Source organism: Takifugu rubripes, chromosome 15 (genome assembly GCF_901000725.2).
Source record: "Takifugu rubripes chromosome 15, fTakRub1.2, whole genome shotgun sequence".
Taxonomy (NCBI): domain Eukaryota; kingdom Metazoa; phylum Chordata; class Actinopteri; order Tetraodontiformes; family Tetraodontidae; genus Takifugu; species Takifugu rubripes.
The window spans coordinates 2,219,625-2,241,625 of record NC_042299.1 but is presented as its reverse complement, the minus strand read 5'-3'; the positions used below and the strand labels follow the sequence as shown (position 1 = coordinate 2,241,625).

The window sequence follows — 22,001 nt, the reverse complement described above, 5'->3', positions numbered from 1 at the left end:
AATGCAGCAGAACAGCGCTTTTCCAGCGTAACTGATTCCCAGTAATTAATTTGTTCTGCTTCCAGCTGATCAAATGGAAATCCTGTCCTCCAACCCAAGGATTACAACTTCCGCTCTGACATCTCCCTTAATTGCCTAATAGCATTGCAGCGTGAATTCTGCCTACATTAGACACTTTCACATTAAGCGACTTGATTGGAAATGTGATGACAACACCATATCAACAAATTACAGCGCACCGCTTTCTTTGGCAAATGGGCACGGGAGCGGCACTTGGACTCTCCTGGATTTTAATACCAACAATTACAGCCAATTTGCACGGAATTACTAGGCAGACTCGCAGCAGCCCAGACCCCCCGGCATCATTCCAGTGAAAGAACTGAGGAAGAAGAAAAACACAAGTTCTCCCCGTCATGTTCACGTCGTGATGCCTTCAGGTGTCGAATGTGGGAACGACTCAAAACGCGCCAAGAATCCCCCCCTCCCCCCCAAAGTGTTTTCATGGGAGACAGAAGAGTTCCAAACGTCCAAACAAATACTTTTTACATTTTGAGGGGGCTTCTGTGCGCGCGTGTTCATTTGATTATCTCTTTTTTTAATATTTATTTCGTATATTTCTGTAACTGACAGCAGACCGGCCGTCTAGAATAAACCAGCTCTAAATGCAGCATCGTTTACTTTTATCCTGTCCAGTTGTAGTTGGACAATTATTGTATCCGTGCATGAGGGATTTCTGTGCTTCTTTAAATTGTTGAAAGTTTTTTATTTTTTTTAAATTAATTAAACAGAAAGAACAAAGATGAATTTGCTTCTTGAAGGCCCAGGTTGGTTTTTAAAATGCGACACTGGTCAAGAAGCTTTGTGCCAATTTCCTTTGTCCCCCCCCCTTTTTTTTTACAACAAATAGAATTTGCTGCGGCCGGAAATGCAGCCTAAAATAACAATAATTGCAATATTATGGTGTCAAAAGCACCGTGAATAAATACGGTTAAATTATTTTAGGTGATCGATTCAACGGTAATAAGCAGCTGCTGGCAAAATGGTCACTCGGTTATTACGAATAGGTTTTAGACATAAATGCTTTGTTATTCATCAAGAATAGAGATTCTTGTTTTGTTCGATCTTGAAGAAAAATAACTCCCGTGAATAAATAATTCCCGTTCATAACCGGTGAGGTGAGCTTTTTTTAAGGTGTGTGTGAGGCGCTTGTAAAACAAAAGTATACATTGTCGGAGCTAATTTGGGGATATATAGATGGCTGTCATTTATGTATAGATTCAACTTGATTTTGCCCAATTCACAGAGTAAATTCTGCCTTCACAGGTGCACCGCGCTCTCCCCGCATCCATTCGCCCGCCTCGAACGCGCGTCCGCCAATCGGAACCAGGACGCGGCTCCCAACTGGCGCCGACCCTCCTTCCGCACCAAGTTCTAATTGGCTGAAAGGCAGAGGAGCGGGCCCAATCCGCTCCGCTCCGGACCCGAACACTTGTGGCCGGCGGGCCCTCCCACCGATGTCCGTCAAGTGCTCAGCTCGGTGTCATTTATGCAGCGTGCGCATTAAAGACTGGAGCCCGTTGCGGGGGGATCAGATGCTGCTGCTGCAGGTGTAAAGGCCACAAAATAACCCAGCCATGAGTCTGAACTACGCGTCTGCGGCGCCCGCGCAGAGATCCACCTCGTTTTTCATTGACGACATTCTGCACAAGCCCAAGCCGCTGCGGGAGGTGCTCCCCTCGCCCTTCTGCGGCAGCCTGGCCTCCCGCATGCCCATCCTGGAGTACGGATACCCACTGATGCCGACCCCGATCCTTGCGCCTCACCCGCACCATCCTCTGCATAAGCCGGAGCACCACCAGTACTTCTTCACATCTGGTACGACGTTCCGACAGCGCGTGTTTGTGCGTAAAGCTGAATTAAGTCAACTGAGAAGCGTGGTTTCACTTTTTCTTTTCTTTGAGTTCATCTGATGTGTTTTATTCTTCATTTATTTGTCATTGTTTTACAGCACGTTTGCTCGCGTCCTTGCTTATTTTATTAGTGTTGTTGTTCTGATTGTTCTTTGATTATTCTTTGGGGAGTTGCGTGAAAGCCTGTGTGTTTCCTACAGGGATGCAGATGCCGGCCTTGTTCCAGCACCACGCAGAGCTGCCGGGGAAGCACTGCCGACGCAGGAAGGCCCGGACGGTCTTCTCCGACTCGCAACTGTCCGGCCTGGAGAAAAGATTCGAGATCCAGCGGTATCTGTCCACGCCGGAGAGGGTGGAGCTGGCCACCGCGCTCAGCCTGTCCGAGACCCAGGTACCAGCACGCACGCACAAAAAGACCTCATAGTATAAAATAAAGCACCTGGATTTTTTTTTTTAATTATTATTCTAAAGTCTTTAGGAAAGCGAAATAGTCCCTATCATAATAATAATAATGGAAATGAACTCTCTCCGAATGCATCATTGAATTATTTAGTGTTTGAAGAACCAATCATTTATCTCGGGATAATGAAACTCGCGTGTTTTTGTGCCACACAGGTCAAAACGTGGTTCCAGAACCGGCGGATGAAGCACAAGAAGCAGCTGAGGAAGGCGCAGGACGAGCGGAAGACCCCCGCGGAGCTGGAGAGGACCACCGACATCTCCAGCGAGAGCGAGCTGACGGAGAAGAGCGCGGCCGAGCTGAAGCGCGGCCCCGCGCCGGACTCATACATGCTGGACGACCACGACGACGAGGAGGACGACGACGTGGACATCGAGGACGACATTTGCTCCCCGGACCATCTACTATAGTAGGAGGCCGAGTTGTTTTCTAACGTGTAAATGCGCTGTAAATAAGGCGGAGATTCCTCCGCGTCCACTTCAAAACATGAGTTGCCTGGTTGAAACAAAGAGGGCTCTATAATATCTGCTATTACTAAGGTTAATATTTATGTTTATATTTATGGGGGGGGTCCGTTCACCTCCAACAGCCGCCCTTTGAACGAGCCTGTAGATATTATTATTATTATTATTGAATCGCTCTTGCACTTTTCAATACTTTCAATCCGTCGTTTGTTTTATTTCTCTTTACTTGTGTCCCTATTTTTTCCACATTGTTGGAAATTTTGTAAATAATTTTTTTGATGGATATTTGACTCATGGCATTTATATTTCCTCTGTAAATACACAGGTTATAAGAGTGAATCGCTGTCGTCTCTTTATTTTTTTGGCCTTTGTTTTAATTGAATTTATTTGGTCTTTTTCTATTTTTGGCGCCAGAGGAGGAACTGCAGGCCAACTTTTACCTCCATAAAAAGTTAATATTTCAGAACAGAACTAGTTAATGCAACTCGTTTTAATATTTGCCCCTGAATCACCCGACGAGTCCCTTTAAATTTAAAGGATCGGAATGATTAAAAACGTGTCTGCGGATGCAACAGTGATAAAAACAGGCAGTTTGCGTTCCACTTTAATCATGAATCACGTGCATTTTCCTACAGGAGCCAACGGGGACGCTCGGGGTTCTATTGGGATGAAATGAGGGACATTATAGGAGCAAAGGTTTCAGCAGGGCGGAGGAAATCAGTCCATCAGTGATATTTAACTCACGCAGATGAGAACGTTTGTTTTCTGATTCAAACCTGCCTGAATGTGGAGGGATCACAACATGAAATGATCGTTCCGTGCGTGTGCCTCGTCGTGACACCGAGCCGCAATTTAAAATAATTAGAATGGAGATTCTGCATTTTTGTTCAGTGCAAAAATGAGCAGATCAATCTGCTGTGAAGAGAGTTCCAGCTCCTGAAGAAGGTCCAAAACAAATATCCAACGTGCTTAAATGCCATTTTGTTTTGTGCCTTCAAAGATTCTCAGTGGGTGAAGCACAAACACGTCTGGTCGCCTGGAACTGAATCCGCAGCAAATTAGCTTCCTGCGTCTCGCTGCAGATAAATAATATTATATAAATAATATCATAAAAACCGTCTGAGCTACACAGGAATTTAGCTGGAAGCATGAGAGCAACAGTCTCCCTTATTTTAAGGGCTGCCAGAAATCATTTATGAAAATAAAAGTCTTATTTAAATTAAAGTTCAAAAATATAATGCTAATGCTAACAACAATACTACTACTACTACTACTACTACTAATAATAATAATAATAATACTAATAATAATAATAATAATAATAATAATGATAACAACAACAATAATAATAATAATAATAATAATAATAATAACATTAATAATAATAATAATAACCCGAAATGCGTCATTTTAAAAGCAGCCTCTGAATCTCTGGATCACGTTTGTTGCTTCTCTTTGAGCTCAGGTCCTCACCACGCGGGGATTCTGGTGAACAGGCAGCAGGGAGGAAGCTGTGTGGAGACCAGGCCATGCAGAAGGTGATCAATTAAAAGATTAAGTGTTTTGCAACACATGGACGCATCTGCATTTGGGCCCTAATAGCAGGGCCATCAGCTCATTTTCCGGGAGCCTGCCGCCTACTGAAAGCTTATTCCTTACATCAAAGTGTCCACGTCTGCCTTCGCTTCCCGGCGAGCAGAAAGGGATGCTAATTCGTCCCTCTTCATGACGGCGCTGAAAGACTCCTTCAATTAACTGGATTTCAATGGCGAAAAAACAAGTGGGCGGGTCCTAAAAAGATAGAAGAGACTCATCCTGGACGGGCAGGGCTTCTCATTACATTAAAAAGGGCGCTCTCATTTGTTTCCAGCAGCGCATCTGAGGACTTAACACTAAAAACACTGAACTTCAAAGAGGCCATGATGGGTTAAAAAGAGACTATAATCTAATTAAAATAGTGCACGGGGATAAACTGCGCTTTGACAATGATCTGAGGGTTCAATTAGTGAAATGAGCTGCCCGGTCGCCGGCGTCGGCCGACAGGAGCGCGTTGAAAGAGCGCCCGGAAGAATAAAAACGACCTGCAGCAGCGCGTCGTGGAGCCGTCAGAACTCATCAGACCCAGAGGAGCAGGTGACAGGAGACAGGAGTGATCAGGGGCTCGGGATCCCTCCGGCCATCTCCCCCCACTTTGGCCCTTAACATCGGGGGGCCGCTGCCTTCAGGTGAGAGGTGGGCCGGGCTGCACCCTGACGAGGCGCCGGCTCGTCCAACACAATTTCCAAACTGGCCTCCCCTCCTAAAGCCATTTCAAATGAGCCCCCGGGGGCCGCGAGGAGCCGCGCGCGTCCCCGCGTGACTCCTAATTATTGCTGTTAATTACTGTAACAAGTGTTTGCTGACCTGTGTTGACTAAGCTGAGTCTGAGGGGTGGAGTGTTGCCACTTGTGACACCTGCTGCGCTGGCTGGATCGCCGTAGCAACGCCACGAAACAATATTCAAGATGGCCGAAAAGATGATCCGGAGCTCGGGATTCGAAACGAGATAAAAGGCAGTGCTTGGCTCCAGTCCCTTTCATCTTCAGGCCCGTTTTTTCTACACAACCTGCTGATCACGTCTCTCCTAACGAGCGGTTTTACAGTCTGCCAAAACTCATTTCGTGAGCAGAGCAAAGGCCATCTTCTCCTCTTCGTGCCGCTTCTTGAGGACCTCCAGTCTGGACAAGTCGGACACGTTCAAGCCCTCGATGAAAGCTCTGGGCCGCGGCGCCTGGTTGCTCCTCGGCTGTTGGGGCGCGGACGGCCTCGCTATGGTCTTCGCGTACTCCAGAGCCTCGCAGGCAAAGAGATAAAGAGAGAAAGTAAAGAGTCTGAGCGTTTAACATCCACCGGACGCGTCCTGCTCGGCTGAAAGGCTGCCTAATCTAGCGTATTAGTGTTTACAGGGCTGAAGCAGCTCACAGAAGACGCTCTGAAGACGCTCGAAATGAATTGAATCTGTGGGGTTTTTTCAAATAATGAAGTCACAATAACGAATTCACCGCATCTGTTGTAGATTTTAGGAAAAGTATAGATTTTTTTGCTAATAAACTCGATTTTCATCAGCCGATTTGTCTTTTCTGGGAAGAACCTTTCCAATCACACACACACACACACACACCTTCCTCCTGGGAACCTTTTGGTCGTTGTCTTTTGGCTCCTTGGTTGGTATGAAGGGCTTCCTATTTATGTTCTTGTTCTGCTCACGGACGGTATTTGCATACTGCTTCTGTCGTCTCATTTTCTCAGCCTGAGGATGGTGAAAGAGGGAGAGAGAGGAGACAGAAACGGATGAGAAAAGAGGCTTTAATTAACTGAGCCGCTTCTTCTTAAGACCCTTCTTTTGTGGCTGCCCACCACAGTGGGCCATTCATTCAACATTTACACATATCGTTCCCTAACAGGAGATGCACAGGGTTCATTCTCATTTAAACTGGCCAAACATGCTCACTTTACACAACTGGGGGATTAACCCAGAATATCAAAGGCCAGAGAGCACTTAACTCCTTAAAGCAGCGCTCATTCCTCGTTTTAAATGAAATGTTGTCCGTGGGCAGTGCGACCTCAGCCCACCTCAGCACAATGACATCAGCATGTGACCGATAATCCCGTCTGTCACCCTGCGTGTGCACGCACTGCGTCTCCTTTGATGAAGGCGACGTAAACATGTAGAAAGAGGCTCCCGAATGTTTGTCACCCCTCCTCGCAATGGCAGATCGCGCCGTCACTTTCCCTCAGATGCTCCTGTTCTTCCCCGGATGCCGCAGTCATCGACGTCTCGGCGCTAACGGCGCTAACGCCAAACAACAGTGGCGTCGCTACTTACTGTCTTTTCAATGTTTCTGTAGTCAGGACCCAGACCGCGCAGTTCTATATCCGGCTTTAGCTGCTTGTAGTCTTTAAGCGTGTAAGCCTGGGAGACACAGAGTTATTATTAGAGTTATTCCTCTTCTCATCCCGCTACGACAAAAGGTATGAATTTCAAAGGTTATAGTCAAACCACCCTCAGTCTGGAATGGAGCTTAAGCTAAGAGGAAGAAACTAAAAAAAAAGGAGCCAGGATGTGTTTGAATTGGGCCAGTCACGATAATCCAACCCTGATTCCATGAGTTGATGAGATGTTTTAATAGTCACGTCTCCGTTGGGTCCGAATAAAGCAGGAATCTTCTGCTGAGCAGTAATTTGTTGGTCCCAGAAGAGACGGATGAATGAAATCTAGCTTCTTTACAGGAGCCGGTGTGACCGTGGGCCTGTTAGAGCCACATGCTGCCAAAACAAAAGGAAGCTAATCTTTCCAGCCTGGATTGGCTGCTGTCGGAAGAAGGATTTCAATGTCAGTTTGAGCCATTGGTCACGGCCTCCACGGGATACTTTTCTTTCAGAGCCCTCTGGCCTCTTTCTCCAGCCCCTCAATCACGCTGGTCTGCTTGTATGGACCAGGCCTGCAGCCAGGCGGCCTTACAGTTCAGACCGCTAATCTCATCAGACATAATGGCTGATGGTGAGAGACATGGGTGGTGGGGAAAAGGGGAAATCACAGGAGGAGCACGTCTGGAATCCATCGGACTCATTTGCTAATTACATAACCGTTGATTGATTTTGTTTCCACTCTGATATCAAACGTTGGGTTCTGCGAGTGTAACTATATCTGAGTATTCGGGGGGAAAAAAAACCTGAACGATGACGATACCATGCTAACGTTTCACCCTAATATCAAAGTTGGTGGGCAAAATCCACTTAATGCCACGACCCTTTCTCAGCACCAGCTCCAACGTGGCTGCTTGGATGCACATTTCATCTCTAGATCCTCCACCTGCACGGCTCCAAAGTCACAGGATAAATAAACGCAACAGTTACGTCATTAAATGCAATTTGGCATCTTTAGCGCCTCGTGGACCCGCTCCCCTTTCCCCTTCTCCTGGAACCCATCTTCCTGTGGTTTATACAGGCATCATCTCAGGCCAATTAAGTGCGGAGCTACACAATTAACCTGCAGTTTGGTGCCTTTAGTGGCGACAACACTCCTGATGGATTAGGCTGCCCCTGTACGGAGACAGCTGAGGGATTATGTGAGACTTCAAAGGGGCAGTTATTTGTGGAACCCTTTGTGTACGTGGGGATTAATGAGGAAGACCAATCAGGTGAGTTCGTGTGTCTGCTTTTATTAACCATCAAGCCATTAGGTCAGGGCGAACAGGAAGAAGATTGGGCAACCCTCCGTATCCACGCGTGCAGAGCAGCACACTGACCTTGTAAGAGACTCTGGTCTTGAACTGCTGGAGCAGGTAGCTGTCCGAGAGCGTGCTCGCGCTCTGCCCGGCGCTCTGCTCACAACCCTCTCTGCTCCCTGGCTTCTCTATGGGGGGCAGCACCTTGTATGAGCCTGGGATGGAAGTTAACCTGAAGGACACGTTTGGGGGGGAAAAATCCATCAATGAAACGTACATTTGTTCCACTATTACAGTGTAATTATCACACGCGTAGAGTGTTGCACTTGAATTTCCATGATTAAGATGAGGAGGAGGAAGAGGAGGAAGAGGAGGAGGCCTGGTGGTGGTGATGGAACGTTGGTGCATCAGTGGAAACGTACCATTGCGGTACATTACCTAGAAGGTAAAATAAGGATTTAATGCTTTACCTCGGTGGCGGGCGGCCCCCCAGGTCTCGGAGGTAAGGTTGCTGAAGCTGGCTGTCCTCTTGTCGAGGTAAGGAACCTACTGGGTTTAGAATTTGATGAACTCACACCGCCCCGGATGCTGTTTTAATGGTGTGTAGAGGTGAGGACGGGATACGCACCATGCTGTTGTGGCACGGGACCGAGCAGAGAAGAAGCGTGGAGGTCGTGTGTCGGCTGCGAGGAGGTGGTGCACAGAGAGCTCTGACTGTCTCGGAGGTCCACTCTCATTTCTGGGACATGTTCTGATAGCTGGGACAGGCTGGAGGACGATCCTCGCTGCTCTCTCTCTTCTCTGTCCACCTGAGTGACCTAATATGACATCAGGACGCAACATTCACACCTCGTTATATGACCGTAGCTCATTACGCTCGATCGATCAAGCCAAAAAGAAGCTAAATCTGAGAGTCAAACACGACGAGATGTTAAAAGTGAGGTTTGAGTCGCTTTAAAAGGTGACGGGTCGTTAATACGATGAGAGTTGTAGCGTTGCAGAGGGGGGGGCACCTGAAAAAGCTGAGCACTAACGGGCCAGAGGAACGCCGATCTCTCTCTCTCGCTCTGAGACAACACGACAAATAGGCCAATCAACCGCTAATGAGCCCCAAGAAAAATGAGCTCCAACCCTGTCAACAAAGAGCCGGAGTTCTCGTTTGCATGATGTTATTGTGTCATGTGGCAGAACATTAATGACGCCCGGTCTCTTGCATTCAGTGGCGCTGATTTAGCAGAACATCCCTAATATTCCGCTTGGACACTTCCAGCTGGCTGTTCAAGCGCTCAGAATAATAATCCTCCCCAATCTGCTCCGTTTTGACTTTGTTTGAAGCATGATTGTAGGTCTCTGGCGAGCCTACAACGTCCAGAGTCTCCAAAAGAAATGAAACATGTCGATTTCGAGAGGCAGCGCTCTGCTCGGAACTTACGGTGCTGTTAGGGTTTGATAGAATTCCAGCTAAGCAAAATTAGCTTCTGATAGAGTTTCCTAGTAAGGCTGCATCTTTTGTGCTACAGTTCAGCAGCTGATTGGATTTGGGCATGCTTGGTGCACAGTAGTACTCTGATTCTTATTGGCTTGCACGTATCTTTCCTCTGTTTATGGACATTTTATATTCCACTGAGTTGACCTCTTACAAATGTCCGATCCTGTTCGTTTTGCACGGCGAACGCTCCTCTCCCCAAGAAATCGGGCCCGCTGACCGACCAAACATTTGTGCTGTTTAATACAGCCAAACACTTCTCAGCCAAGCCCATTAAAAGGCACAAAACTACACCGACTGGAGGGTATCAATAGTGCACGGCCGCCCTGTCGATGGCTGTCTTTGCCCACTGCATCTGATTACATCAGTTTACTGTTTCAGCTGCTCCTAATGCACCCATTTATAGCAGGGAAATGAATTCTGGTAATGTTGTAATGAAAATCATTTAGTCAACTTCAGGACTCCCCCCAGCGACAGAGGACCATCTGAGTGGATCGATGATATTGACGGACTGAAGACTTTTACACTGAATGCCACTAATTCTCTGCGCCTGAATAGGTGAAGGTCACAAGGAATGAGTGGATCCAGCTGTGACACATCCATCAATAAGTGGGTTTGTGATCGCATCTCATAGGCGGAGGAATCGGGGCACAGCAGGTCCAAATAACTAAACCAACCGCGCGGCGGCCACTGCAGCAGGTGCAGCGCTTCTAAATGAAGAGCCAAATATTAATCAAAACGATCAAATCCTGACGTACAGGAGGAGTTCATGCCATGAAACTGCCAGTGGGGTCAGAAAGTGTGTGTCCAGCAGTCGTCACACACACACACCGAGTCGCCCTGGCGCTGCCTTTTGTCACCCGTTACAACCGAATCCACCGGAGCAAATGATCGCGGCCGTTCGGCATTCTGAGCACGATAAGCTGTGTGAGATTTCTGCTAAATTGGGGGGGGCCCGTAATTGCTCATCTGTAAGACAATGTCACAACAAAGTCCGGCAATTGCTACAGGCTGTATTACCTCCTGCACCCAGGAAACATCTGCCTCCTGCAATGAAGACTTCAAAGGTTCCCTGTTTCTTGAATTGCATTTAGCTGCTATTGTGGCCGGCCCAGGTAATCTTGATTAGGTGTTTAGACTCAGGCAGGGCATACAGTGGTAGAGAGCTCCCCAGAGCTTTGGACTAAAGCTATTAAAAGATTGTACATTATGTTCCCCTGGCTTTGAAGTGAGGGTCTGCAAGAGGAGAGGGGACTCTAAGGGGTGAGTGCAATAGCTGGAGATTGATCTGCTACTTCTGTCTTTATCAAAGGAGGCCCGAGCCGTAGCGAAGCCAATCGCTGCTGTCCTCGCTCTGCCACTTGACTGGGACAAACATTTACTGTATTAGCAATTGGCGCACACGCAATAACAACAGTAATTATCACGTTGCTCTCAGATTACTCTGGCTCTAATTTAGGAAATTCTTCCTCGTCTGCTGTTATTTGTTTATCCGTTAGGTGAACGTGGCCGATGGAGAGAGGCAGCGGAGAGTATAGCGCCGTATCTCTGGCTCGATCTTTACTGTTCAACGTTTGTGAAATGCTTTAGGTAGAGGACAAATATTGTGTATTATCACAGACTTCTGTTGTGAAGCTTCCGCTAATGCAAAGGTGTGTGTGGGGCCACAGAAACAACCATAGCAGGAGGTGGCGAGCGTCAGGAATATCTCAACGGATTGAAACAAATGAAAGAGTGGTCCTGCCGGGACTTTTACAAAAGCACAACGATGAGCTGCGCTTATTAATACGTATTAGTGATATTTGTGGAGCTGCTTATCCTTCTCCAACTCACAATGGCAAAAATAAATTCAGAAGAGTTAGGGGCTTTTAAAATGATTTACTCAGAGCACTAATTCAGAGATTAATCCTTTGATCAAACAAGCAGTAAATTGCATTTAAATGGGAGCCCCTTTCTTTTATGCCCCATGTCCTCATCAAGAAAGACTCATCTTTAGGGGGACGGCCAATGAAACCCTAATAAGTAAATTCAGGGGGAAAACGACAAAACAGAAGGGGTGAAGAGAGGGAAAGGCTCTGGCTCTGTTGACAACTGCACAAAGCTAACGGCTCTTGACTATGTAAATGGCGATGATATGAGATATTGTGGAGGGCTGGGGCTCAGATGGGTGAACGGGGTTGGGGGTATTATAACCAGTAAACAGTTCCGTAGCCTGACAAATAGGGAATGTGGGCCATCCTGACCAATTATGCCACTGTGCCAGGTGCAGAGATGTTTAAGAGCCTATTGGTAACCATGTTTCTCTGATGTTCTTGTTGTACACATCAACTCATAATAAGTACCGCATAGCCAGACATGGCTCTTTTCATATGGTCGAGGATTAGGCAGATGAAAACACTATGTTCCTCTGCCAAATTAATTTCCCAGCCTGGGTCGGAGCTAACATCATAGGATATTCCCTTAGCCGTTGTGTGCCGAGATGAAAGAAGTGCATATAGATACCGACGACGTTTCAAGATCATACGCTTGACTCACTCGGAGGAGAAACTGAAGACACAAACAACGTCGGTCCAAATAGTGCTCACGAGAAAAGCTGCAGCCCAGTATTTGTCTCTTTATATTGTCTCCAAGACGAGAGGAGGCTTTCAAATTAATATCTATATATACTGTATATAAATATATTTTTAAATCTCAGTTATTGCTGCTTTACCCTGCCATGATTAAAGTCGAATTTGATATTTTTTGGGGCAACATTTGTTGCCTTGTCTACTAATATGATGGACGGTCACGTTGTGCTTTGCTGGTGTTATTGCAGCCCCTGCTGGCCGTTTCTGTAACTGCAGCCTGATAGAACCAGACCATCCCGCCGCTTTTAATCATGAGCAGAGAGGATTTATTGGAAAGTTATCATACTCCTGCGTACCTTAAACGGAAGGTCGTGCTTCAATGCATGCGTCTTTAGATAGGACCCCTGGGTTTTGGTGCTGCGTCCCAGGGTTACTTTGTTGTTCGTCACTATGTCGACTTTGACCTGTTGCGGCTTTTTGTTCGCCACTGATGTTTTTCGTTGCCGTTCCCACCTTTCTCTCTGGCTGGGAGTGTCATTACTGACGCTGGACGGTCCCGAGAGGTCAGTTAGTTGGGATCGAAGCTGAGAATCTGTGGATGTGACTGAGCTTCTCGGGCCGTTTTGTGGATGTAGATGGAACGGCTGCTCGCTACCAGCCACCACCGCAGGAATGGTGCTATCAATGACGTAACTGTAGCCTCCTTTCTTCGCCGCTCTGTTTCTGGACGCTTCCTCTGGGGTGGCATCGCTTGAATAGGAAAAGGCCCGGTCTCCCGAGAGCGCTCTGCTGCGATGTGAATAAAAGACAAGAGCAAGGAAATGCATGTCACATCCTACATTAACTTTACATCCAAAACTAATGTTGCACCCACGCCCCAACCCCCCCCCCCCCCCCCCCCCCCAAAAATGCAGCATCCATTTGGCATTCGAGGCAAGGATCAAAGAATACGCAAATGAATGTGATGTAGTCTCATAATCGAATAAATAGCTATTCATTTAATTGTCACAAAGCAGCCTTATTAATTAGATTTCCATATCCAAAGAGGCTTTTACAATGAGCAGAATGCCACATAGGCCTGTAGCAGGAGGTCAAAGGAACAAGAGGCATTACACCATTATTACAATGATGATACGCGCAGACAAAGAGAACTGGGCCTCATCAGAGACTTCTGAAATTGAAACAGATGAGGGGGACTATGAGCCTGTATTTACGGATAATTTTCGTATTTTCACCTCCAGGCTGACTAATGAGAGTGTATTTGAGAGCTACTAGTGGGGGAATGGTTCACAAATGGTAATTTTCAGCTTATGAAATGGCTTGAAATTGCAGGCTAAAATGCTCTTTCTGATGGTGATGAAAAGATCTCATTAAAATAAATAGTAGAGAGCCTCTTTGTTGTGCTTACCGGGAGGACAAGGGGAGCCTAATTCTGCCGCCATGATGCTGTGCATCAAGGTGGGGTTGCCTTGGTGTAGGGCCCTTCACTTGGATGAGGCCAAAAGGGTAAAGGATGTCTCCCTAATGACTCGGGCTCAGACAAGTTGGATAATGTACTATAAATAACATGCAGCTGAGCATGCTGCTTCTAACACAACAGCCCATTATTTTGTACTCAGGAAACAGATGCCTAAATACAAAAGCCAGCAAAATATTGACAAGCAGTGAATAGGAACATAATTTAAAAGATGGTCATGTGGGCGATACTCAAATATCCTTTGGCGATATTTGAAACGAGATAGGTGTAAAGTATAGTGAAGACGGATGAATGGACTTGCTTAAATAGGAATCCTTGGTGTGAAAGAGAAAGGCTGATTGGGTTTGCAGACGCTGCCGTGGCCACGAGTGAAGAGGTTTACTGCTTTGGGGAGGCCGTGGAGAGGACTCCCGGGAGCACGTGGTGACGGGAATGGCGTGGCAAACGCCCGCTTTTGTCAGGATCTGCCGCGCTCCTTTCCCTCTGAAACAACGGTCTCGTGAAGCGCGCTTTAATGCCTAATAATAATCATAACAATACACATCTGTCCGTCTGGGTGAGTATAATTCCTCTCAAAAGAAAGGATTTAAGCTGAAAGCACTTTAATTGCACCGTAGCCACAATAGAGCAGCTCTACCTGCACCTCATTCATCTTTTATTTTCCATCTACAGCAAAAGCTCGGTCCCTTTTTTCTACATTCCCTTTGAAGTGGCACTATTATCTGTTTAATTGTAATGAATTTGTCACAGTGAACGCAGCGGTCGAGTTAACTATGCAAACGGAGCAAGGTCAGGCACGATCTCTTCCTGTGAGTAGCTCACTCAAAGCCAGTGTTTACAGAATAATTACTCTGAGGCTACACACACAATGTGCGTGGTCTCTGCAGTGTGTGTGTGTCCACTTTGTCGCCACCTAAATGAGTCCAAACATGCACACTAACCAATTACACCCGAGGGTCCGTGTTCGGCCACTAAACATCGCCATCTAGTGGCCGGATGGTGCAGTTCCGCATTTCAATAACCCTTTTTCTCACAAAACTCCACATTAAATGAAATGGGAAATTAATGGGGCTGCGCAACACTTGCGCTGGGTTTCACCATCTGTGATTATTTTCCTCTTATTTGCAAATGCAATATTGACGACCAATTTCATCAGAAATTCTGTTCATGCCTGGAAAAGAAGCATTTGTGCAGATAATAGTTACTGCCGCCGATTTACTGGCTCAACCACGTAGCCTGTATGAGAACAAGCTGTGGAGGAACTATACACAGCAGTTGTGATGGATTAACACACTCGGAGGTGATTCGTTGTGATGACTTCATGTGTTCAACTCACCACAAAATAAGTTATTTGTCAGGTGAACTGTTTAACCTACCACGTTGCTCCTCTTGCCTCTAACTTATTCACATGTGCCAGTAAAAGCGGGGCGGTCTTGGAGCCATGGAGAGACTCCACCACTTCCAGGCTGTCATAAATCTGAAGATCTTCAAATTCATTCCCACATCCAGGTTCAGCTGCAGTATTCCGGCCCCGTGCGCCTTCGCTACTCACGCTTCCCAGCAGATTGTGCATCGCGTGCTTGGTTGACCTGTGCAGCCGTTGTTGGTGAGTTTTCTCCCGGGCCAAGCTCTCCGTGTCAGAGTCCCACTGGCTGGACAGAACAACTGGACCCGTTAGCCCAGTCTTCAGCTCTTGGGATTTCTTTTTTAAGCTGACTCCAATCTCCATGTTTGGGTCTCACAGTCAGGTACAATATGTGTGATAACGTCAAAAAACCTGCAATGGAAAAAAAAGATCTCAAGTCTACTCAGATTCATGCATTGTCAGTGTGTGTGTGTGTGTGTGTGTGTGTGTGTGTGTGTGTGGGAGGGGGGGGGGGGGGTTCCGAGGATGGACACAACTTTGTCGAACTGGATCACAAGTTCGACACACGTCAAAACACTCAACAGCAAGAAAAAATAGGTTACGAAAATATGGTTCAACCTTAAACAATAGTTTCTTTATGCATTTTGCCAATTAGATTACATATCTCCGTTGTTTACTAACCGATAATGGGAGGTTGTCGCTTTTTATAATCATTTTTATTCGCTCAGGTTCGATTTAAATTTAAGCAATTGTGCGTGTTTTTGTCACCAACTAATTACCTGTTCCTAAAAAAAGGGGCATTCCAGAAATCAAAATGTAAGTTTTAATTTAGAGTTAGCGGAACAACAGTTAGCTTGTAGCCTGTTATCGCAAGCCTTGGCTAAACATTATAACCTGTCAGTGAGCGATTATTTAGCCACATTTTAGCTTTGGAGAAACAAGGAAACCACGTAAAATCACCTGTCCGATTTGCTGAAATGTGAATATACCTGAGGAGGGGGGCAGACCTGTCAGCGGCTGGCTGGTCCGTAAAAGTGAGCGCTAACAGTTTTATTGCCCTTCACGACGGTAACGTAGCAACGCCAAAGCACATATGTTGCGTTCAATAGCTGCTCGGTAAACCTCCCGATCCACAGCGCCATATTATATTTCACAGTACTGTCATCTGATTGCAACTGTTCAAACTACGTAATCACTCAGACAATTTGAGTAATGGCACCGTTTTAAAGGATAAAGAGCAGGTGCGAATCATAAATAACGTTGGAATGGAGCGAGTTATTTAAAGCCGTTTTACCACAAACGCAACTGACGCGCCTACGTCATTCGGTTATTTCTCAATAAGCGGTTGAAGCTGTCTGTAGATTCTCAATCATCCAGGTCATAGTTATCCAAGGTAGTTTTCTGGACTGGTCTGTATTTCTTCTCTTTGAGGAGTGTTGCTTGGTTTGAACTGAACCGGTATGTCGTGTTTCTGGAGGATCCTCCTAAACTTCTCAGAGACCCCGGACAGATAGGGGATCAAAACGCTGTGGCCTTTGTTTCTCTCCTCCTCTTCTTTGCTGGGGTCTCGTTTTCTTGAGGACCTGGTGAAGGCCCAGTCTGGGTAGCCATATGTTTTGAGAGCTGTCTTACTGTGGTCCTGTTCCTTCTTCCTGCCTTGGGATGTGGTGGGTATTTATTTGGCCTGGAGTTGGAGGGTTTTGATCACTCCCGACTTGTGTTCCTGTGGGTGGTGAGAGTCAAACTGGAGGTACTGGTCGGTATGTGTAGGGTTTCTGTCCTCAGTGATCTTGACTGCAGAAAGGCCAGACTGTTTGCTTTGACATCTTCCCAGGTGAATTTTACATGTGCGTCTAATTTGTTGAGGTGATTTGAGAACGCTTCCAATTCTTGTGTTCGGATTTTGACCCAGGTGTCGTCCACATACCTGAACCAGTGGCTTGGTGCAGTTCCTGTGAAGGATGTCAGGCCCTGGGACTCCACCTTCTCCATGTATAGATTGGCAACTATGGGGGATACTGGTGAGCCCATGGCACAGCCATGTTTCTGCCTGTAGAAGCCTTCTCTGTACTGGAAATAGGTGGTGTTCAAACACAGGTCCACCATGGTGCAGCTTTGGGCCGGTGTTAAGCTTGTTCTTTCTGGAAGATTCTTGTCCAATAGAAGGTGCTTGTGGATGGTGTCCATTGCGCTGGTGGTGGGGATGCACGTGAAGAGTGACGTGACATCGTAGGATACCATAGTCTCTTCTGGATGTAGTTTGGGTCCGCTGACCTTTTGAGCAAAGTCTTGGGAGTTTTTGATGTGGGTGTTGCCAACCATGGGAGACAAAATGGAGGCCAAGTATTTGGAAATGTATGTTACAGAATTGATGCTACTTACTATGGGTCTGAGAGGGGTACCTGGTTTGTGGATCTTGGGCAATCCATAAATACAAGGGATGGCTTCTCCTGGATATAGACTGTAGTATTGTGGTCCGTCGATGGTTTGCTCCTTTTCCAGTTTCTGTAGTAAGTCTACCACCTTGTATGAGCTGGTAGGGTCTCGCTTGAGTTTCTCACATATTGTCCATCAGGAGATTGATTATTTTGGTGTCATAGTCAGTGGTATTAAGACTGTGCACCTGCCTTTGTCAGCTGGTGACATCCTTGTCCTGATCACAAAAGAAAAAAGAAAAAAAAAGCCCTTGCATCCTTAGCCAAGGACAACATATTTTCAAGCTCAAGTCTTCTGGATAGAAGGCCAAACATCTTCAAAGAAATACAGTCCAGTTGACAGAAGACTACCTTGAATAAGTGGTTGAAGCGTTTAAAACGCCCAAACGTTGCTTAACTAGTCACGAGTGCTTCCTTGTATTCTGAGTCAGGGAGTCAGAAACCATTAGTGCCGGCCCAGCTTTTCCCTGGAACCCTGATTAAAGCCCCCCAGGCTTAAATACTGTCCCACCTCATGTTTGCATTTACAGCTGCAGCTTTAAACAGAATAAGCTCACGTCAACAGCAGGTCAGAGGGTTGCAAGAACTTTATTGCCTATACAATGAACTCTCAGCATACAGCACATGTAACTGAAGCAATTACACTTTGTTACCAGATTTTCAACAGTACATGAGAATAGACCCCCGAACCCTTATTTTTTAAAATGTGCACTCTTTAGCTTTGAGCTGCTATAAGAGGGTTAACTTCTTGGAACACAAATAGCTGAAATGATTGTGTGTTTAGTCGACTTCCTCGATGGTTGGGCCGGAGGATCCGCCTCCAGGTGCTGCGCCACCAGCTCCAGGGAAGCCACCAGGCATGCCCTCTGGCATACCGCCGGGCATGCCACCAGCACTCTGGTACATCTTTGTGATGATGGGGTTGCACACCTTCTCCAGCTCCTTCTGCTGATGCTCGTACTCGTCTCTCTCAGCAGTCTGAAAGGAGGCACGTGTTTAAGTGGATGTAGGGAGGAGAAACGTCACACACGTTCACAACGTCCTACCTGATTCTTGTCCAGCCAGCTGATGACCTCGTTGCACTTGTCCAAGATCTTCTGCTTGTCATCGTCACTGATCTTACCAGCGAGCTTCTCATCTTCCACGGTGGACTTCATATTGAAAGCGTATGACTCAAGGCTGTTCTTGGACGACACTTTGTCACGCTGGACATCATCTTCAGCCTTGTACTTCTCAGCTTCCTGAACCATGCGTTCAATGTCCTCCTTACTGAGACGACCTGTCAAAATATCACATTAGCGCATGCTCATCATATCACCTCAGCTGGATGGATGGGTGAGGTTTCTGTACCTTTGTCATTGGTGATGGTGATCTTGTTCTCTTTGCCAGTGCTTTTGTCGACAGCGGACACATTCATGATGCCGTTGGCGTCGATGTCAAACGTCACTTCAATTTGGGGGACGCCGCGGGGGGCAGGAGGGATGCCCGTCAGCTCAAACTTGCCCAGCAGATTGTTGTCCCTGGTCATGGCACGTTCACCCTCATAAACCTGTTGGCGTTCAAAAGCAGACAATGTCGTCACCTCACATGCGTTTTCACTGGGGCGCGCCACAAGCGCTACCATCACTGTAAAAAGAGGCTGAACGTCGGGATTACCTGGATGAGCACGCCCGGCTGGTTGTCAGAGTAGGTAGTAAAAGTCTGGGTTTGCTTAGTAGGAATGGTGGTGTTGCGCTTGATCAGGACTGTCATGACCCCTCCGGCAGTCTCGATACCAAGAGACAGAGGAGTGACATCCAGAAGCAGCAGGTCCTGCACATTCTCAGACTTGTCACCTGACAAGATGGCTGCCTGGACAGCTGGAAATCAAGACATCAAAAACTGACGATTGGTGGTGCACCATTTCTGCAAAAGCTTCACTTGGCACAAATGTCTGAAGAGCTTGACTAGCTGCCAAGAGCCCCCCAAAATTAGCCACCTACCAGCGCCATAGGCCACAGCCTCATCTGGGTTGATGCTCTTGTTCAGTTCCTTTCCATTGAAGTAGTCCTGGAGTAGTTTCTGGATCTTTGGGATACGGGTGGAACCACCAACCAGCACGATGTCATGAATCTGACCTTTATCCATCTTTGCATCACGGAGAGACTTCTCCACGGGGTCCAAGGTGCCACGGAAGAGGTCGGCATTCAGCTCCTCAAAGCGAGCCCTTGTGATTGAGGTGTAGAAATCAACCCCCTCGTAGAGAGAATCAATTTCGATGCTGGCCTGGGTGCTGGAAGACAGGGTGCGCTTTGCCCTCTCACAAGCGGTGCGCAGACGACGGACAGCTCTTTTGTTGTCGCTGATGTCCTTTTTGTACTTGCGCTTGAACTCTGCGATGAAGTGGTTGACCATGCGGTTGTCGAAGTCTTCACCTCCAAGATGAGTGTCGCCAGCAGTAGACTTGACTTCAAAGATGCCATCCTCAATGGTCAAGATGGACACATCAAAGGTGCCGCCGCCAAGATCAAAAATCAACACGTTTCTTTCAGATCCCACCTGCAATTAGGAATTAAATAAATGACCGAGACCTTCAACCAGCTTAATCATTTGCAGCGTCGAGGTTTACCTTCTTGTCCAACCCATATGCAATAGCAGCAGCAGTTGGTTCATTAATGATACGCAGAACATTGAGGCCAGAGATTGTGCCGGCATCCTTTGTGGCTTGGCGCTGCGAATCATTGAAGTAGGCTGGCACCGTAATTACAGCATTGGTGACAGTCTTACAAAGAAATAAAACCATTAGCACAAGTCATTAGAAAGGAATGTTACACAAGATTCTTATACAGGTACCTTTCCGAGGTAGGCTTCTGCAATCTCCTTCATCTTAGTCAGCACCATGGATGAGACTTCCTCTGGGTAGAAGGACTTTGACTCACCCTTGTACTCTACTTGAACCTTTGGACGGGTGTTGTCATTGATGACATTGAATGGCCAGTGCTTCATGTCAGACTGCACAACGTGGTCATCAAATCTGCGGCCAATCAAGCGTTTGGCATCTGGGTGGAGGAGAAAAACAGGTATTTTTTCTTGACGGTTTCTGTATGCTTTAGATAAGATCCTGGAAGTCAGGGAAGAATGCTTGACACCTTTCAACCTCTGGATTAAACTATAAAGAGTCACTCCACTGATAGTAATGTATCAGTACCTGGTAATTAGTAATCATTTTCCACTGACTTCAGAATTGATGCTTTAACTTGTATCATCACATTCAAACATGATGACAGCCAGCAGTAGTTTAGCACAATTGCTACTTACCAAACACTGTGTTGGTGGGGTTCATGGCAACCTGGTTTTTGGCTGCATCTCCAATCAGCCTCTCTGAGTCAGTGAAAGCCACGTAGCTGGGTGTGGTCCTGTTGCCCTGATCATTGGCAATGATTTCAACTTTTCCATGTTGAAACACACCAACACAGGAGTAGGTTGTTCCCAGATCGATACCAACTGCTGGTCCCTTAGACATGTTTCCTGAAAATGTAGCGAATGTCAGATTGAGGAAGGAAGTTCCTGTATAATACAAGTTTTTCTATCAAAACTCAGTGTTTGTATTAGTATAGCATCTCTACAAAGTCGTGGCTTTATTATTTTGTTAAGGGAGAATTAATGGAACACAAGTTTACTAGACGCGAGAAAAAAAACGAGCGTACAGCGCGTGGCGTCAATGTGGCCACCAACTACCGGTTCACGTGCCAGGCCGCTCGAGAGCAGAGCGCCATTGTTCTGGTCACATGGTCGGTAAATCCGGTTCACCAGTTTAAGCGGACATTGCTTAAACCGATTAAATATACACATTAATATTTATCAATCGCAAGCGGAAGCTAAACAAAAACAAAATTTAGAAAAACCACTTAACCGCATTTCACCGGGGCCTTTGTTCTGACATGACCGGAAGTGTAGTCACTGTTCAGATGGCTTGATTACTGTAGTTCTAGAAGGTTCTCGAATAATCCCACCCCCACCCCCCCTTCACCACGCTATTAGGTTGGTGCCGAGGACTCCTGCTCCGACTATACGCATCAACCTTATAATCTTTACAATCGTCATGCGTTGGAAAAATCATTTTAATCATTCAAAATTGAAAAATTTCGACTGAGGTACGCAATCGTCGTCTCCAGTTACTAGTGTTTGCTACACTCGATAGTAAAATATCTCAAGTAAAACAGCACTTAAAGTCAAATAAACCGTATCTTACCGGATTTGTTTTTTTTTTTTACTGCGGATGTTCTTTGTGATGTGCTGGAATGAACGGCGAAGGTGACTTGTCCTTGCCGGTTGGAGGAAGGGAAAGGAGGGTGCACCGTTATCCACCTTTATATATGGCCGCCCAAGCAGCCAATCAGCGTCGAATATTTGCGCCTCGTCAAATTTCCACCAATCAGCGCGAAGACTTCTATTGACGCATTGGCACAGTTTTATTTTCCATACGTAGTATTTCACAATAGTTATTTTAATCACTATTAATAGTTATAGACAACCGCGGTCATTTTCAGAAAAGTATAAAATGTTCTTTAAATTAGTCTTGTACTCTTTGGTCACTCAAGTTCATGCACCATTATTTGAGTTATCATTCAAAACTGTTTAGGTGAAAAC

General features: G+C 46.4%; 3 protein-coding genes across 5 annotated transcripts; 1 reads left to right on the top strand and 2 right to left on the bottom strand.

Annotated features, from left to right (window-relative positions):
- Window positions 1–1,529: 1,529 nt before the first annotated feature.
- bsx (brain-specific homeobox) lies at window positions 1,530–3,170 on the top strand. Its single transcript, XM_003979825.2, has 3 exons — window positions 1,530–1,875; window positions 2,111–2,301; window positions 2,526–3,170. Exons 1-3 carry the CDS (start codon window positions 1,635–1,637, stop codon window positions 2,778–2,780), a joined length of 687 nt encoding a protein of 228 aa, XP_003979874.1. The 5' UTR covers window positions 1,530–1,634; the 3' UTR covers window positions 2,781–3,170.
- A 1,026-nt stretch (window positions 3,171–4,196) lies between these two features.
- jhy (junctional cadherin complex regulator) lies at window positions 4,197–16,055 on the bottom strand. Of its 3 annotated transcripts, none has more exons than XM_029847959.1 (9): window positions 15,927–16,055; window positions 14,948–15,348; window positions 12,451–12,883; window positions 8,670–8,859; window positions 8,512–8,590; window positions 8,123–8,273; window positions 6,700–6,786; window positions 5,995–6,123; window positions 4,197–5,667 (listed from the first exon to the last, which is right to left on the bottom strand). In XM_029847959.1, exons 2-9 carry the CDS (start codon window positions 15,298–15,300, stop codon window positions 5,488–5,490), a joined length of 1,602 nt encoding a protein of 533 aa, XP_029703819.1. In that variant the 5' UTR covers window positions 15,301–15,348; window positions 15,927–16,055; the 3' UTR covers window positions 4,197–5,487. The 3 variants fall into 3 exon arrangements, with proteins under 3 accessions (XP_029703819.1, XP_029703820.1, XP_029703821.1); XM_029847960.1 differs by having other exon boundaries at window positions 15,898–16,040; XM_029847961.1 differs by having other exon boundaries at window positions 4,202–5,667; window positions 8,512–8,587.
- Window positions 16,056–17,941: 1,886 nt separating this feature from the next.
- Window positions 17,942–21,745, bottom strand: hspa8 (heat shock protein 8). The gene is made up of 9 exons (XM_029847958.1): window positions 21,604–21,745; window positions 20,670–20,879; window positions 20,205–20,410; window positions 19,981–20,133; window positions 19,355–19,910; window positions 19,029–19,231; window positions 18,723–18,921; window positions 18,419–18,651; window positions 17,942–18,350 (listed from the first exon to the last, which is right to left on the bottom strand). Exons 2-9 carry the CDS (start codon window positions 20,872–20,874, stop codon window positions 18,153–18,155), a joined length of 1,953 nt encoding a protein of 650 aa, XP_029703818.1. The 5' UTR covers window positions 20,875–20,879; window positions 21,604–21,745; the 3' UTR covers window positions 17,942–18,152.
- Window positions 21,746–22,001: the final 256 nt, after the last annotated feature.